Consider the following 16,915-nt stretch of genomic DNA (forward strand, 5'->3'; position numbering starts at 1 on the left):
AGAACCGAATTTATACTGATACCGTCATGAAAAATGGTTAAATAGGCAGTAAAATTATTTTAGGATTAAGTCTGTATGAATTATTTTGTGAGGTGAATAACCAATTTTGAGTGTTTAAACTATTAAAAATACACTTCTGCTATATATTTTTTTATTCTTTATATACATGAAGTAGCAGTTCAGATATGGTAGTGCTATACAGTGAAACACTGTGCACTTGAGCCATTCATTTGATCCCCAAACGTTAATTTCTTTGGCTGGAAACTCAAGACAACTCAAGCATTTTGCTCCATAGTGATGTCAAAGATCACTGTGTTACTTTATGTATAATTTTCAGGCATTGGTTGCTAAGCTGTCTGTGGGTCAGGCAGTATCAGTGGGCTTCAGTCCAGATGGTGAAATGATTGCTGTAGGGCTCAAGAATGGAGAATTCCTCGTACTGATGGCCAAGGGACTCAAAGTTTGGGGACGTCGCAGAGATAGGGCTGGATCTATCAATGATATTAGGTAATATTTAAAAAGATGACCTGCCAAAAAAATTTCTGAATTTAAAAAGAAAAGAATTCCCTTGCTGTTTTGCAGACCTTTGAAAGCATTTGTTAGAATTCCTATTGTTACGCATGCACATTGTTTTTTGTTTCATTTAATTTAAACAAATTTCTCTTGTTACAGAAAAAGTAGCAACATGTAAAATACATCTTTTCAGTTAACAAATACAAAATGTTTCAAAGGAAGTGTTTGGTATGCTACTAACTGTTGTTTCTAGGTCTTCCATAAAAAGTCCAAGTCATCATTTTATGGTCAGTATTGGTATTGGTGAAGAATTTTATTTATGTCCTTTTTTGTGAGCTGTAGCTTTGAAACTTTGAATATTTGTTTGTCACCATTAAGTGGGTAGGGCGAAGAATCATTACTTACTGATGCATTTGAAAGAATAAGAATTATGGCTTTTTTTGTACAAATAGTTATTTCATGTCTCAACATTAAGATACGGGGGGCCTCTGCAGCGGAGAGGTTAAGGTCGCTGACTTCAAATCACTTGCCCTTCATTGATGTGGGTTCAAGCCTTACTCGAGGCATTGAATTCTTCATGTGAGGAAGTCATCCAGCTGGCTTGCAGAAGGATGGTGGTTCTACCCAGGTGCCCGCTCATGATGGAATAATGCGTGGAGGGGCATCGGGGGTCTTCCTCCACCATTAAAGCTGGAAAGTCGTGATATGACATATAATTGTGCTGGTGTGACATTAAACCCAACAAAATAAAAAGATAAAATACATTGTTAAGATATTTTTTTCTGTTATCTTTCCTTTTTTAGTGTTAGAACTATTGCTTTGCAACTTTTTATATTAATTTTATTTTTCATCAGTAAACATATGCATAAATCAAGAACCATAGCATTTTGCATGTTGCTTAATATGAAACACTTACAGATTAGCATTAGCACCAGTAGGCAGTACTTTTGATAATTTTTACAAGGCCCTTAAACACTTGAGTAATTTTGTATGATCCAAAATGCAGAATTATGCTGAAACAGTTACTTACCTTTTCAGATTTAGCCCAGATGGTAAATATCTGGCAGTGGGATCAGAAGATTGCTGTGTAGATTTCTATGACATCAGTAAGGGGCCGACACTACAGAGGTCAGGATATTGTAAAGGAATTCCAAGTTTTGTTATCCAGCTAGACTTCTCTGCTGATAGTCAGTATATAAGGGTAAGGCTGACATTCTTGTTAAATAAGGGTAAGGCAGATGTTAAAGTTAAGTAAGGGTAAGATAGATATTTTACATAAATAAGGGTAAGGCTGATGTTCTCGTTAAATAAGGGTAAGGCAGACATTCTAGTTAAATAAGGGTAAGGCAGACATTCCAGATAGATAAGGATAAGGCAGACATTCTTGTTAAATAAGGGTAAGGCTGATATTCTTCGTAAATAAGGGTAAGGCTGATGTTCTAGTTAAATAAGGGTAATGCAGTCATTCTAGTTAAATAAGGGTAATGCAGACGTTCTAGTTGAATAATGGTAAGGTAGACGTTCTAGTTAAAAAAGGGTAAGGCAGACGTTCTAGTTAAATAAGGGTAAGGAAGATGTTCTAGTTAAATAAGGGTAAGGCTGATGTTCGAGTTAAATAAGGGTAATGCAATCATTCTAGTTAAATAAGGGTAATGCAGACGTTCTAGTTGAATAATGGTAAGGTAGACGTTCTAGTTAAATAAGGGTAAGGCTAATATTCTTCGTAAATAAGGGTAAGGTAGATGTTCTAGTTAAATAAGGGTAATGCAATCATTCTAGTTAAATAAGGATAAGGCAGACGTTCTAGTTAAATAATGGTAAGGTAGACGTTCTAGTTAAATAAGGGTAAGGCAGACGTTCTAGTTAAATAAGGGTAAGGAAGATGTTCAAGTTAAATAAGGGTAAGACAGACTTTCTAGTTTAATAAGGGTAAGGCAGACTCAAGTTAAATAATGGTAAGGCAGACTTTCTAGTTTAATAAGGGTAAAGCAGACATTATAGTTAAATAAGGGTAAGGCTGCTGTGAAGTCATAATTATTCATGGGGGACTAGTTTTCATGGATTTTATGGTTAAGTCATTGCACAAAATTAAACCCCTTGAACAAGCAAATTTCTTCAAAAACTGAAATGTATTCATATCCCCAGGAAATAGCTGTTTTAACTAAAACCACAAAATTTCATGCCCAGGAAGTTGGGCGGTTTTACAGGTAATGTATATGAATATGGTATTCACGAAATAGCTTGTGTCATTGCCATGTACTTTCCTGGCTAGCCTAGTGTAATGTTAATTTCTTTGAATGAAAATTCAGCTCTTCTTCTTCTTTTATGATAATGGCTTCATTCAATACGGTTAAAAAAGTGAACCAAGCTACTCAGTCCACCTAGTACTCCCTGACAGTTGGTGAAAAAAAAGGTGCAAAAACCTAACACCTTTTAGCCCTAAGTGTAAGACATGTACATACATATGCTGTGCAGGAAAAGAGAAATATTAGTAGGGTGTGCATTAACATGTGAAAGATATTATTAACATTTATTATATGAAAAACTTACTCCATACATTGTGAAACAGTCTTGTTCAAGATGAAAATTTTACTGCCTCAAGTTGCAAATTAAACTAACATGATAGTTACTTTGGCTACATTTCCCAGTAATAGTTGTCTTGATGTGCTACATGTACAGCCCATTTTTATGTCCCCGGCATCTACTGATGCGGGAGGCATATAGTGATTGTCCTGTCCGTCCATTCGTCTGTCCGTATGAGGTTAACCAAATTGGACACGTTTCATCTGTCATTAATACCCCTAACTAGAATGACTTCATACTAATGCAGATGTATCCTGTGACCATTCCTCATCTTCAGACATCACCTGACCTCAGTTTGACCTTGACCTTGACCTCGTTTTGGACTTAGGCTGTTTTGTATCGACAAGGATGCCACCGGGGGCATCAAGCGTTTATTGAACGCAGCTCCTTGTTTACATTGAATTTGCCTTCAGAAAACAGAAAATAGTAAATTCAAGATTATGATATACCATAGCTGGTGGCAAGATTTCTTCCCTGTTTTAGGTCAGCACAGGAGCGTATGTCCATCAAGTGTTTGCTGTGCCTGAAGGTAACTTAGTTGAGGATGAGAAAATCACCAGCAAGATTACATGGGCGACATGGACCAGGTAATACATGTTAATTATCATGGCTGCATTTTGGAATAAGAATAGATTAAATGTTTGAAATCTCGTATTTCAGTTTAAACATAGAGTCTAACAATAAACTATGTAAGCCTGTACCTTACTGTATAAAAATGATTGCACAGGGAATATAGAGACAAGTAACTCTGGGATACTCCCAAGTCACAGGGAATATAGAGACAAGTAACTCTGGGATACTCCAAGTCACAGGGAATATAGAGACAAGTAACTCTGGGATACTCCATGTTTGTTGTTTTGATGTGTTTACAGCTGCATGAAATGTGTACTGTAAAATCATGAAATTTTGTGGGCATGAAATTTCGTGGTTTTGGTCAAAACGGCAATTTCGTGGGGATATGAATTCGTGGATTTCAACTTTTGAAAATGAAATGAATGGGAATTTTATTTATTCGTTGGGATTAAATTTCGTGGATTGACTCAACCACGAAATCCATGAAAATTAGTCCACCACGAATATTAATGATTTCACAGTATTCCCTAACAAAGAGGAACGCCTAGGAGAAGAATTATTGTTGTTATGTTTAAGTGTGGTTTAGACGAGTCTTGGTATAGGGATAAGATGATGGCTTGTATCCCAATCGGTTAGCAAGTTGAAGCCTTTATTGGGACATGACCTTACCGTAAATGTAGTGTGTAAGGAGGTGGCATGCTGTATAGTCGAGACAGCATGTCTTCAGCAATCAGCAGCATATCCTACTGTATTTTTGCCTTGGAAAGAGCTCGATAGTGATTCATACAAGCTTCAAGCTTCTTCACTATCAAACTGATTGATATATATAAACTAAACTAAAATTGAGCCGTGCCATGAGAAAACCAACATAGTGGGTTTGCGACCAGCATGGATCCAGACCAGCCTGCGCATCCACGCAGTCTGGTCAGGATCCATGCTGTTCGCTTTTAAAGCCTATCGGAACTGGAGAAACTGTTAGCGAACAGCATGGATCCTGGCCAGACTGCGCGGATGCGCAGGCTGGTCTGGATCCATGCTTGTCGCAAACCCACTATTTTGGTTTTCTCATGGCACGGCTCAATTATGTTGATTAAATTTATTGCGCATTCATAATACTTGGGACAGAATCAGTCAGTATATTTGTATGCGTTTGTAGCGTGTTGGGTCAAGAGGTTGTGGGTATCTGGCCAAAGGATGCTGACAAAGCTGATGTTAACTGTGCCCATCTCTCACACCATGGAACAGCACTCGCTACAGGAGATGACTCGGGACTTGTCAAACTTTTTGACTTTCCATGTACTGAGAGATACGTAAGTTTCACCTGCAGCGTACCATATTATTCACTTGTACAGTTGAAACTTAGTAACTTGATGTCTGACAGGCCTATTGAAAAACTTGCCACTCATTAATTTTCTCGAGAAAAGCACCCAGCTGGTGTCAGGTGAATTGGCGACTCTCTGCAGTTTCATGACCATGCCTGAAATAATGCCAGCATAGGGCATCAAGGGTTTTTGTCTAACATAAACAGTATGTAATATGATCCCCTAGTTGGCAGTATCATACCAGTTATGATGGTATTATTTAGGCAGACTCCGGACTATTTTTTTTTTAATCACGAAAGTATACCAGTTTAGCAACAGGTATAAAGTGAACATTCAGTCAAAGTAGGATTGATTTCAAGCTACCAAGTATTCAACTGAACTTTTGATTAAGTCTGTGAATTAATTCTACACATATCTACTTAAATTTTCAGTCAGTCTGTACTTGTATTTGTAAACTAGTATTTCCAGTTTTATTTTGGTGTACCTGTTTGCAAAAACTGTAGATAGTGAATATTTTGCAACATTTTTATTTCTTGACTTGATAATTTTAAGCTTATTTTTGCATTCCTAAGAATTCGTGCCTGGAATTTGGTTATATTTTATGGAGAGGAAAAAACTGTCTAATATTGATAGTTGTATTAAATTTGCCATGAGACTGAAATTTATATTTTTAATGTAGATAAGATAATTTTCACATAGGTTTTATTTAGTTATTTCAATGTTAGCAGCTTTATTTGCAGTGTCAAGAATCAGTGAAACATGAATTTTTGTGTTTTAGTACATTTTGCAGATTAATATTTATTAATATTTTGAATTCACAACTAGAAAAATATGTTTTGTGTTTTAGGACATTTTGCAGATTAATATTTATTAATATTTTGAATTCACAACTAGAAAAATATTTCTCAATAATAGGCAAAAGTAAACCATTGCGAATATGACCCTATCTACAGGAATGTTGAATGGAGTTTATGCCATGTAATATATATGTCTGTCAGCATGTTGAACTCAGTCTTTATTTTGTGGTATTCTTCTTACTTTTCATAACAGGAAATGGTAAGTGAAAAAAATATGATACAAACGTTGTTGCACTCCTTGTCTAGTGCATGATCAGATTGCTATGGATTGTGTGCTTGTTTGATAAATGTACACCCCAATGTTAGACTAAACCTTGATTTATTTATAGCTTATATTTAATATTGCTTCATGCATGTATATATATATGCACCAAAGTAAGCCATTGCAGAGAATAGGTAGTATGTATAGTGCCAGAAAAATGTAGCTGTAATTTTGAAGTGGTTGATGTCTGATTCTGTCCTACAGAGGCCAAGTGTAGTAATGTTTTTAGGATTACGGATTAAATGGACTGGTCCACTGCCAACTATAGGAATTGGAAGAAGTGGACCAGTCTATCAACAGGGATTCCAGATTAAACTGGGGGTGTGAAACTTGATTCTGGTGTTTAGAGTTTTTATGACTGTTTTATTTTGAAAAAGTAACTCACAGTTTCACTTACTGACATCAACTATTGCAGTGGAGAAGTAACTTTGATTTTGTAAATGTTTGTAATTTTTATGCCCCCGAAGGGAGGCATATAGTTTTTGAACCGTCTGTCGGTCTGTCAGTCTGTCGGTCTGTCTGCAATTTTCGTGTCCGGTCCATATCTTTGTCATCGATGGATGGATTTTCAAATAACTTGGCATGAATGTGTACCACAGTAAGACGACGTGCAGTGCGCAAGACCCAGGTCCGTAGCTCAAAGGTCAAGGTCACACTTAGACGTTAAAGGATAGTGCATTGATGGGCGTGTCCGGTCCATATCTTTGTTATCCATGGATGGATTTTCAAATAACTTGGCATGAATGTGTACCACAGTAAGACGACGTGCAGTGCGCAAGACCCAGGTCCGTAGCTCAAAGGTCAAGGTCACACTTAAACGTTAAAGGATAGTGCATTGATGGGCCTGTCCGGTCCATATCTTTGTCATCGATGGATGGATTTTCAAATAACTTGGCATAAATGTGTACCACAGTAAGACGACGTGTCATGCGCAAGACCCAGGTTCGTAGCTCAAAGGTCAAGGTCACACTTAGATGTTAAAGGATAGTGCATTGATGGGCGTGTCCGGTCCATATCTTTGTCATCGATGGATGGATTTTCAAATAACTTGGCATGAATGTGTACCACAGTAAGACGACGTGTCACACGCAAGACCCAGGTCCGTAGCTCAAAGGTCAAGGTCACACTTAGACGTTAAAGATCATTTTTCATGATAGTGCATTGATAGGCATGTCAGGTCCATATCTTTGTCATTCATGCATGGATTTTAAAATAACTATGCATGAATGTGTGACACAGTAAGACGATGTGTCTCGCGCAAGACCTAGCTCCGTAGGTCAAAGGTCCTAAACTCTAACATCGGCCATAACTATTCATTCAAAGTGCCATCGGGGGCATGTGTCATCCTACGGAGACAGCTCTTGTTAGTACATTTATTTAATGCACAAACTCTTTTTCACAAAGTGAATTTGTTGGCAGATGAGCAGGAGTCAGCTAAGGGTCAGTTGTTCATGTGGTTGGTTGAACAAAGCAAAGATTGTAGCGCAAACCACTTTTACAATTTTAAAGGGATTCCAATGAAACTTCATACATATGATAATCTTAAGATGTGGATAGCCTGATTTATTAGTCCCTTACTGGTTGAAAACCAGTTTCGGGGACTGTAAGATTGTGCTTTTCCATCCATCAGTCTGTCCTTCCAACTGCAATATATAAGGGATTTTAATATTCCTTGGCACAAGTCTTCCCCATAATAAGATGGCATGTCATGTGCAAAACCCGGATTTCTAGCTCAAAGGTCAAGGTCAGACTTGAAGGTCAAAGGTCAACAGGGCTTTTTTCCTGTCTGTAACTCAGCCATCTGTCTAGAGATTTTTACTTTACTAGACACAATATTCCCCATACCCCCATCACCGTTTAGTATGAGTGAACTGCTTCCACAATTTTAAGTTGTTTCAAGTGAAACTTTATACAATCATGTGATTCCCCTTCTTCACTATGAAAAACTGGAAAGTCACCATGTGACCTAATATATTTGTGTTGGTGTCATGTTAAATCCAACAACCAAGCAAAAACTAGGTCACTAGGTTCAAATCAAAGAAAAACCATGTCTATGCAATAAAGGCTGTATTTTTCAATTGATCTTCATGAAGTTTGGTCAGAATGATTGCCTTGATAAAATCTAGGCCAATTTCGAAAATGGGTCATCTAGGGTCAAAAACTAGGTAACTATGTCAAAAGAAAGAAAAACCTTGTGTATGCGATAGAGGCTGTATTTTTCAACTGATGTTCATGGAATTTTGTCAGAATGATTACCTTGATGAAATCTAGGCCAATTTCAAAAATGGGTCATCTGGGGTCAAAAACTAGGTCATAGTTCAAATCAAAGAAAAACCTTGTGTGTGCAATAGAGGCTGTATTTTTCACTTGATCTTCATGAAATTTGGTCGGAATGATTGCCTTGATAAAATCTAGGTCGAGTTTGAATATGGGTCATCTGAGGTCAAAAACTAGGTCACTAGGTCAAATTATAGAAAAATCTTGTGTTGTGTATGCAATAGAGGCTGCATTTTTCAATTGATCTTAATGAAATTTAGTCAGAATGATTGCCTTGATGGAGTCTAGGCCAAGTTCGAACATGGGTCATGTGGGGTCAAAAACTAGGCCACTAGGTCAAATCAAAGAAAAACCTTGTGTATGCGATAGAAGCTGTATTTTTCAATTAATCTTCATGAAATTTGGTCAGTATGATTGCCTTGATAAAATCTAGGTCAGATTCAAATATAGGCCATCTGGGTTAAAAAAAACTAGGTCACTAGGTCAAATAAAAAAAAAAAACCTTGTGTATGCAATAGAGGCTGTATTTTTCAATTGATCTTCATAAAATTGTGTCAGAATGATTGCCTTGATGAAATCTAGGTCATGTTTAAATATGGTCATCTGAGGTCAAAAACTAGGTCACTATTTCAAATCAAAGAAAAACCTTGTGTATGCGATAGAGCCTGTATTTTTCAATTGGTTTTCATGAAATTTGGTCAGAATGATTGCCTTGATGAAGTCTAGGTCAAGTTTGAATATGGGTCATCTGGGGTCTAAAAGTAGGTCACTAGGTCAAATCAAAGGAAAACCTTGTGTATGTGATAGAGACTGTATTTTTCAATTGATCTTCATGAAATTTTGTCAGAATGATTACCTTGATAAAATCTAGGTCAAGCTTGAATATGGGTCACCTGAGGTCAAAAACTAGGTCACTAGGTCATATCTAAGAAAATACTTGTTTAAACTCAAGAGATCACATTTTTGGTCCAATCTTATGAAAATTGGCCAGAATATTTGTTTCCATGAAACCACTAGGTCAAACATGTTTACACTGTCACAGTGTGTTTCTCAGGTGAGCGATCAACGGCCACCTTGGCCCTCTTGTTTGTGATTGTCGGCACCCATACCCCTCAGATTTGTGGCATGAACGACCCTCACAAGTTTAGATAGATTCCAAAGAAACTTTATACACATGAACATCATGAAATGTTTGTGTGTGTGACTTAATTTTTCAAAGCAGACAGATGCAGAGTGGGGAGGGACTGTGCTGCAGACAGCCTTCACCCCATTTTTATTTCTTTACTTACTGCAGTTAATCTGTTAGTTTTATAAAGGTCAGAGTCACTTGGCTTATCTCACCCACACCACTTCAAAATGTCATCAGACAAAGCAGTATTTTTGGGTATTAATCACATTTAGTGATAGCTCAAGTTTTCACTCAGTCACATCAAACCAGTTGTTGTTTTTACTAGCATTTGAGAATTTTTTAATATCTTTGACTGAATTATCGCAGTCAAAGTTTTAATTTGAACTATTTTAATTACAGAACTATTTGTTATATCTTAGTCATTAGTAAATTGCTTTAGAAAATTGCTTTAGACAGCTTTACAGTTCATACATAGAGTAGCCATTATGAGCCAGTTCCTAGTTCTGTGCAAGTTGTCTTCATATTAAGCTTACCACTCCTATAGGTAGGGTGCTAAGAAAAGTTTCTGTGCAAGTATGAGGGGATAAAGTAGTTCAGGAAAAAATACATTAAAGTTATTTTGGACAAACAAACAAGAATAATGTATTAACATAACCCCTTTTGGCAAATCTGTTTTTATTTACAAAAAGGTGTGTGTTGTCCAGGTCACAGGAGCTGTACAAATGTTGTAGATAATGTCTTCTCCAATAAAATTCTTAAGCATAAAATATAGATACTGTATAAACAATAATTTCAATATGTATTTTTATTTTTCTTTTCATTCATTTACAGGCACCCCATAAAACATTTGTTGGCCATTCAGCACATGTGACCAATGTAAGATTCACAGCGGATGATAAATATCTGGTGAGCACCGGAGGAGATGATTGTTGGTAAGTTGTTTAATGTTTTGATAGATATAAAGCATTTACTGGCTGTAATTTGTTCCACTATGGCTGTTACTTGTTCCACTGTGACTTATTTATTCCACTGTAGCTATTATTTGTTCAACTTCTGCTTATTTGCCCCACTGTGGTTGTTATTTGTTCCATTTTCATGGTTAGTTGTTCCACTGCAACTGTGGCTGTTATTTGTCCCACTGTGGTTGTTATTTGTTCCATTTTGATGGTTAGTTGTTCCACTGCAACTGTGGCTGTTATTTGTCCCACTGTGGTTGTTATTTGTTCCATTTTCATGGTTAGTTGTTCCACTGCAACTGTGGCTGTTATTTGTCCCACTGTGGTTGTTATTTGTTCCATTTTGATGGTTAGTTGTTCCACTGCAACTGTGGCAGTTATTTGTCCCACTATGGTTGTTAGATGTTCCTTGTTCCACTTTGGCTGTTGTTTATTCCACTCTGGTGGTTATTTGTTCCACTATGGCAGTTATTTGTTCTACTGTGTTGGTTATTTGTTCCTCTATGGTGGTTATTTGTTCCTTTATGGTTATTTGTTCCACTTTGGCTAGTTGTTTATTCATCTATGGTGGTTATTTGTTCCCCTATCATGGTGGTTATTTGTTCCGCCATGGCTGTTATTTGTTCCACTGAGGCTGTTATTTGTTCCACTTTGGCTGTTGTTTATTCCTTCTTGGTGGTTGTTTGTTCCACTTTGGCTGTTATTTGTTCCACTATGGCTTTTTAGCTCACATGTCACAAAGTGACAATGTGAGCTTTTGTGATCATGCAGCGTCCGTCGTCCGTCGTCCGTGCGTGCGTGCGTCCGTGCGTGCGTCCGTGCGTGCGTAAACTTTTGCTTGTGACCACTCTAGAGGTCACATTTTTCATGGGATCTTTATGAAAGTTGGTCAGAATGTTTATCTTGATGATATCTAGGTCAAGTTCGAAACTGGGTCAACTGCGATCAAAAACTAGGTCAGTAGGTCAAATAATAAAAAAACCTTGTGACCTCTCTAGAGGCCATATTTTTCATGGGATCTGTATGAAAATTGGTCAGAATGTTCATCTTGATGATATCTAGGTCAAGTTCGAAACTGGGTCAACTGTGGTCAAAAACTAGGTCAGTAGGTCAAATAATAAAAAAACCTTGTGACCTCTCTAGAGGCCATATTTTTCAATGGATCTTCATGAAAGTTATTCAGAATGTTCACCTTGATGATATCTAGGTCAAGTTCGAAACTGGGTCACGTGCCATCAAACACTAGGTCAGTAGGTCAAATAATAATAAAACCTTGTGACCTCTCTGGAGGCCATATTTTTCATGGGATCTGTATGAAAGTTGGTCAGAATGTTCATCTTGATGATATCTAGGTCAAGTTCGAAACTGGGTCAACTGCGGTCAAAAAGTAGGTCAGTAGGTCAAATAATAAAAAAACCTTGTGACCTCTCTAGAGGCCATATTTTTCATGGGATCTGTATGAAAATTGGTTTGAATGTTCATCTTGATGATATCTAGGTCAAGTTCGAAACTGGGTCAACTGCGGTCAAAAACTAGGTCAGTAGGTCTAAAAATAGAAAAACCTTGTGACCTCTCTAGAGGTCATACTTGTGAATGGATCTTCATGAAAATTGGTCAAAATGTTCATCTTGATGATATCTAGGTCAAGTTCAAAACTGGGTCACATGCCATCAATAACTAGGTCAGTAGGTCAAATAACAAAAAACCTTGTGACCTCTCTAGAGGCCATATTTTTCATGGGATCTGTATGAAAATTGGTCAGAATTTTTATCTTGATGATATCTAGGTCAAGTTCGAAACTGGTTCAACTGCGGTCAAAAACTAGGTCAGTAGGTCTAAAAATAGAAAAACCTTGTGACCTCTCTAGAGGCCATACTTTTCAAGGGATCTTCATGAAAGTAAGTCAGAATGTTCACCTTGATGATATCTAGGTCTTGTTCGAAACTTGGTCACGTGTTTTTAATAACTAGGTCAGTAGGTCAAATAACAAAAAAGCCTTGTGACCTCTCTAGAGGCCATATTTTTCACGGGAACTATATGAAAATTGGTCTGAATGTTCATCTTGATGATATCTAGGTCAGGTTTGAAACTGGATCAACTGCGGTCAAAAACTAGGTCAGTAGGTCTAAAAATAGAAAAACCTTGTGACCTCTCTAGAGGCCATACTTTTGAATGGATCTTCATGAAAATTGGTCAGAATGTTCACCTTGATGATATCTAGATCAGTTTCGAAACTGGGTCACGTGCCTTCAATAACTAGGTCAGTAGGTCAAATAATAAAAAATCTTGTGACCTCTCTAGAGGCCATATTTTTCAGTGGATCTTCATGAGAATTGGTTAGAATTTTTATCTTGATGATATCTAGGTCAGATTCAACACTGGGTCACATGAGCTCAAAAACTAGGTCACAATGTCAAATAATAGAAAAAAACGACATCGTACTCGGGTTTAAAACTGGGTCATGTGGGGACAGGTGAGCGATTCAGGACCATCATGGTCCTCTTGTATAATGTTCCTCTCTGGTGGTTATTTGTTCAACTGTAGCTGTTACTTATTATATTATGACTGTTATCTGTTCCACTGTTCCATTATAGCTGTAAGGTGGTTATTTTTTCCACTGAGGCTGTTATTTGTTCCTCTGTAGTGGTTATTTGTTCCACTCAGGCTTTTATTTGTTCATCTTTGGCTGTTACTTGTTCCACTGCGGCTGTTATTTATCCCTTTTTGGTGGTGATTTGTTCCGCTATGACTGTTCCACTGCATATCAGTAAGGCTGAGATTTTCACCTTTAGTTCAAAGCTGGAAAGTTAAAAAGTCCTGAATTACAGCTTGTTTCATCATATTTTAAATCAGTAACTTCTGCATTTTGAAAATGCAGCTCCTTGTTTCCATTTGTAAGAGTTAATGTTCATGCATAAATTAGAAAGAGGAGAATGATCGAATGAATGTCGTTGTAGATCATTTGATTGTAGACTGACTGGACCAGTCCTCGCCCAGAAAAGGCATTAAAATTACAATATTTTTATTGTAATACTATATACCAACTTCTTTGCCTTATTAGTTCTACCCAGGCATTGCCCCATTCAAATGACCCAATTTTTAGTAAACACTTACATCCGGGACTTTGAAAATCGGGCATAACACCACTATACTGTTTCCATCGTTTTTCCAGGTGGACAGGACCCATGCTCGCCCAGTGGTATATTTTTAAAAGAAAACCATTTATGTATTTAATGACAAGATAAACATTTAGTCTTATCTATCAGTATTCTCAACAACATATTTACTCCCGCAAAAAGCATGATAGTTATACAATAGAAGTTATCAAAACGTATTTACTGTAAAAACTAATGATGCAGCATTCTTGCCTAGAAGTTATGGGTAGAGTGCAGACGAATCACAAAATTGCATAAAAAACATATTTTTAATTACATTTAAATAAACTAGATGTAAAAGATGATGGTAAAATTGTCTGTAATTGTTTTTGCCCTGGAAGCAGCATTTCGAAAACAATTTTGACAGCCCGGAGTCGACGAATATTTGCTGATATAAAATCATTATTTGGTCTGATAGTTTGAAATAAACTGCATAAAAAGTTCATAATATGTTTAACCTTTAGTTTTGCAACAGTTTTTAACCAGTGTTTTTGAAAATATTTATTTTAAGTCATGTCTCTTTTTGGCCACTTTCACTTTTGGTTTCACTTTCACTTTTATTTTCGTCTGCTATCGACCTTGACCGGAACCGGAAACTCTTCAAAAGTAAGGACAGAAAGTGAGACACAAAGGGTACAAAAAATAAACAACACATCTGATAAAAGTTTGCATCTTTATTACACAATCTGGCATCAAATTAAAAAATGGGCGAGCATGTGCCTGGGCGAGCATAGGTCCAGTGACTCTATTTTAATTGTAACATAATTATTTCTATTCTCATTTCAGTGTGTTTGTATGGAAGTGCCTATAAAAGTCCTGAAATTGGAGGAAAAATTTAGTGAGCACAAAAAAGAACAGAAATTCCAACAAATATATATGTGCAAGTCTTTAGGCCCCAGCTGTAGATTAGGTTCAAAGATGTTAAAAGACTTTATATTTGTAGAAGGACTGACTGTCGAATGGAAGTTGGTTCTTTTACTATAGAATTTGTATATTGGAGTACTGAATTGCTAAATGCAGAAAGATAATACAATAAATGATTTTGAAGATCAGATGGTCCACTGCACTCAGATATGACACAACATTTCAGCAAAATACTGCATTGTATAGATCATTACTTTGACCATCACAGTACTGTAGACAGTTATTTTAATATGTGAAATGTTTCCGAAAGAAATTAATTACGGTACAGATTTTTGTGCCACTTTGTTACCAGTATTTTGTTAGTGTATTTTCCAGTCACTTATTTTAAAGAAAGGCATAAATTGTTTATCAACTTAAAACAGTTGTTGACCCCTGCAAGAGGATAATTTGCCTGGTAATTCCAGATCTATTTTTGCTCAAAAAGATTCATTTTATAAGGGAAGTATCCTCATTTTGTAATAGTTGATCATTTGAAAACAGTATGTCACTGGCTTGTTGAATACCTATTAAAATATCTGTGGGACCAATTAACTGTAAACTAGATGTCTTTATGAATGCTTCTTGCTTATTAATTTAATCAGCAAAAATGCTATAATTAGATAAGTATGTATTAATATATCTTTGTACTTTATTAAAATTGTATTTTCATATTAAAATATTTCAGATCGGGACTTTTAGAGATCTGATTTGTGCGTATTTATACATACTTTTATACAAGTGTATTTGTCTCAAATTTTCCGTCCTTTATTAAAATACGTATATAAGTTTTACAGTATATTTTTTAACACAAATATTCCTTAACACCTCATTAATGAATGTGTGAATGTTCACACTGGCCATAGCTTTATCAGATCAAGTGGTTCCAACGTTGTTTCAGCGGTGAATTTTACGCCGATCAGATGGAGAAATATGGCCGATACTACAAATTTCCGGAATTGTAAGTATGAGTTAAAGGAATTTCTACCCGTTAGATAACGAATCAAATGAAAACGATGGGTGCACCTGGAGCGCAAATGTGTCAATATTTTAGCACATGTGTCTATTTAGCTGAGTATTGTGCCGTTTATTTAAACACTTCTGTACAGTCCGGCGGGGGAAGGAGATTTTTGACAGTTTTTGACAATATCGCCTCAAATTTAGTGTTTTTCGGGAGCAAGTAACTGTTAAAACACTTTTTATGTAAAGGGCTACCTCTTAAAACAAAGCGTGTGTAGTTTCATAGAATTATTCAGGGTTGTTTCTGAACAATCCACCGAAAACCTAATACAACGCCGTTTCGAGCGGGTCGCTATGCAACGCAATCAAGTGGATACCGTTCTGTGTCTTACTTGCGAAGTCTTATCCGTCTTAAAAACAGTCATTATTTTCAAAGCCTAACAATGAATAAATTAATTTGGAGAGTTTTATATCATCATAATGATCCCGCCATTTCTAATATATTGTACTTTTACATTTTTATGCTCACTTAACATTTCACATATTTTTGCGGACATTGTCAAAAAACATCAACACATTTATAAACATAAAGCAAGGATGAACATCGAACAATATCATTAAGTAAATAATAGTATTAGTTCGTTAAAACAAGAACCAGTTCACAGATATTTTTCTCCTCCACGAATGGCACTGAACAGCATACCGAAATCGGGTTGACTCTTTAAATCTGTATAGTTACAGTTGGTCACTTTTAATCCCTTAAAACCAATACATTGTGATTTCATTACTGATTTGTTGTGCATTTAAGCTGTTCATACAAAATAAATAAAGTTTGGTCCATGATAAAAGTATTGACCAGTTGTTTGTATATATTTTCATTCATATTCCTGGTGAAACGTTCATTTATTTTCAGAGAGATAAATCACAGAGACCGTTAAAATTGGCCAGGGAAAAGGCAAGGTTTTATTTGTCCTCCATAAAACAGAAACGATGTAATAAAACTCTATGGCCGCCGTTTAAAAATGAAAATACAAATGAAATACAGACACCAATGAAAGAAAAGTTTTGTTGGAGGCAGTTAAATAGTACAACTGTAACACGTATCTCTTAGTATTGCTAGTCCGTTTATTTTCTTTCATTGGTGTCTGTATTTCATTTGTACATTTATACATTGATACCACGCCCATTAAAATCCGTTCACTTTAGCTGTGTCTATCCCTCGCTAACATTGCCTACTCGTGTATACTAATACAAAAATGGTTGGAAGAAGGTCAGCGTACGCCGTTGAAATACGGTCCTATATTAAGAATCGTTGTACTCTTGGCATAGGATGTAAAGACATTTTTGATGATATATGTTCTGTTTATGGGCATAATGAAATATCTTTTTCGACAGTTATCCGTTGGTTTAAGAAATTCAAATGTAGGT

General features: G+C 36.3%; 1 protein-coding gene across 1 annotated transcript in view; it reads left to right on the forward strand.

Annotated features, from left to right (window-relative positions):
- The window catches only part of LOC123540353 (echinoderm microtubule-associated protein-like 6), an 84,049-nt gene extending 68,676 nt beyond the window's left edge, over positions 1–15,373 (forward strand). The window contains exons 32-37 of the mRNA XM_053546048.1: positions 338–507; positions 1,552–1,714; positions 3,580–3,683; positions 4,826–4,979; positions 10,348–10,448; positions 14,414–15,373. Of these exons, the coding sequence (XP_053402023.1) occupies positions 338–507; positions 1,552–1,714; positions 3,580–3,683; positions 4,826–4,979; positions 10,348–10,448; positions 14,414–14,438 (717 nt within the window). The 3' untranslated portion in view covers positions 14,439–15,373. The remainder of the gene's footprint in view (positions 1–337; positions 508–1,551; positions 1,715–3,579; positions 3,684–4,825; positions 4,980–10,347; positions 10,449–14,413) is intronic.
- Positions 15,374–16,915: the final 1,542 nt, after the last annotated feature.

This window comes from Mercenaria mercenaria, chromosome 1 (assembly GCF_021730395.1).
Source record: "Mercenaria mercenaria strain notata chromosome 1, MADL_Memer_1, whole genome shotgun sequence".
Classification (NCBI taxonomy): Eukaryota; Metazoa; Mollusca; class Bivalvia; order Venerida; family Veneridae; genus Mercenaria; species Mercenaria mercenaria.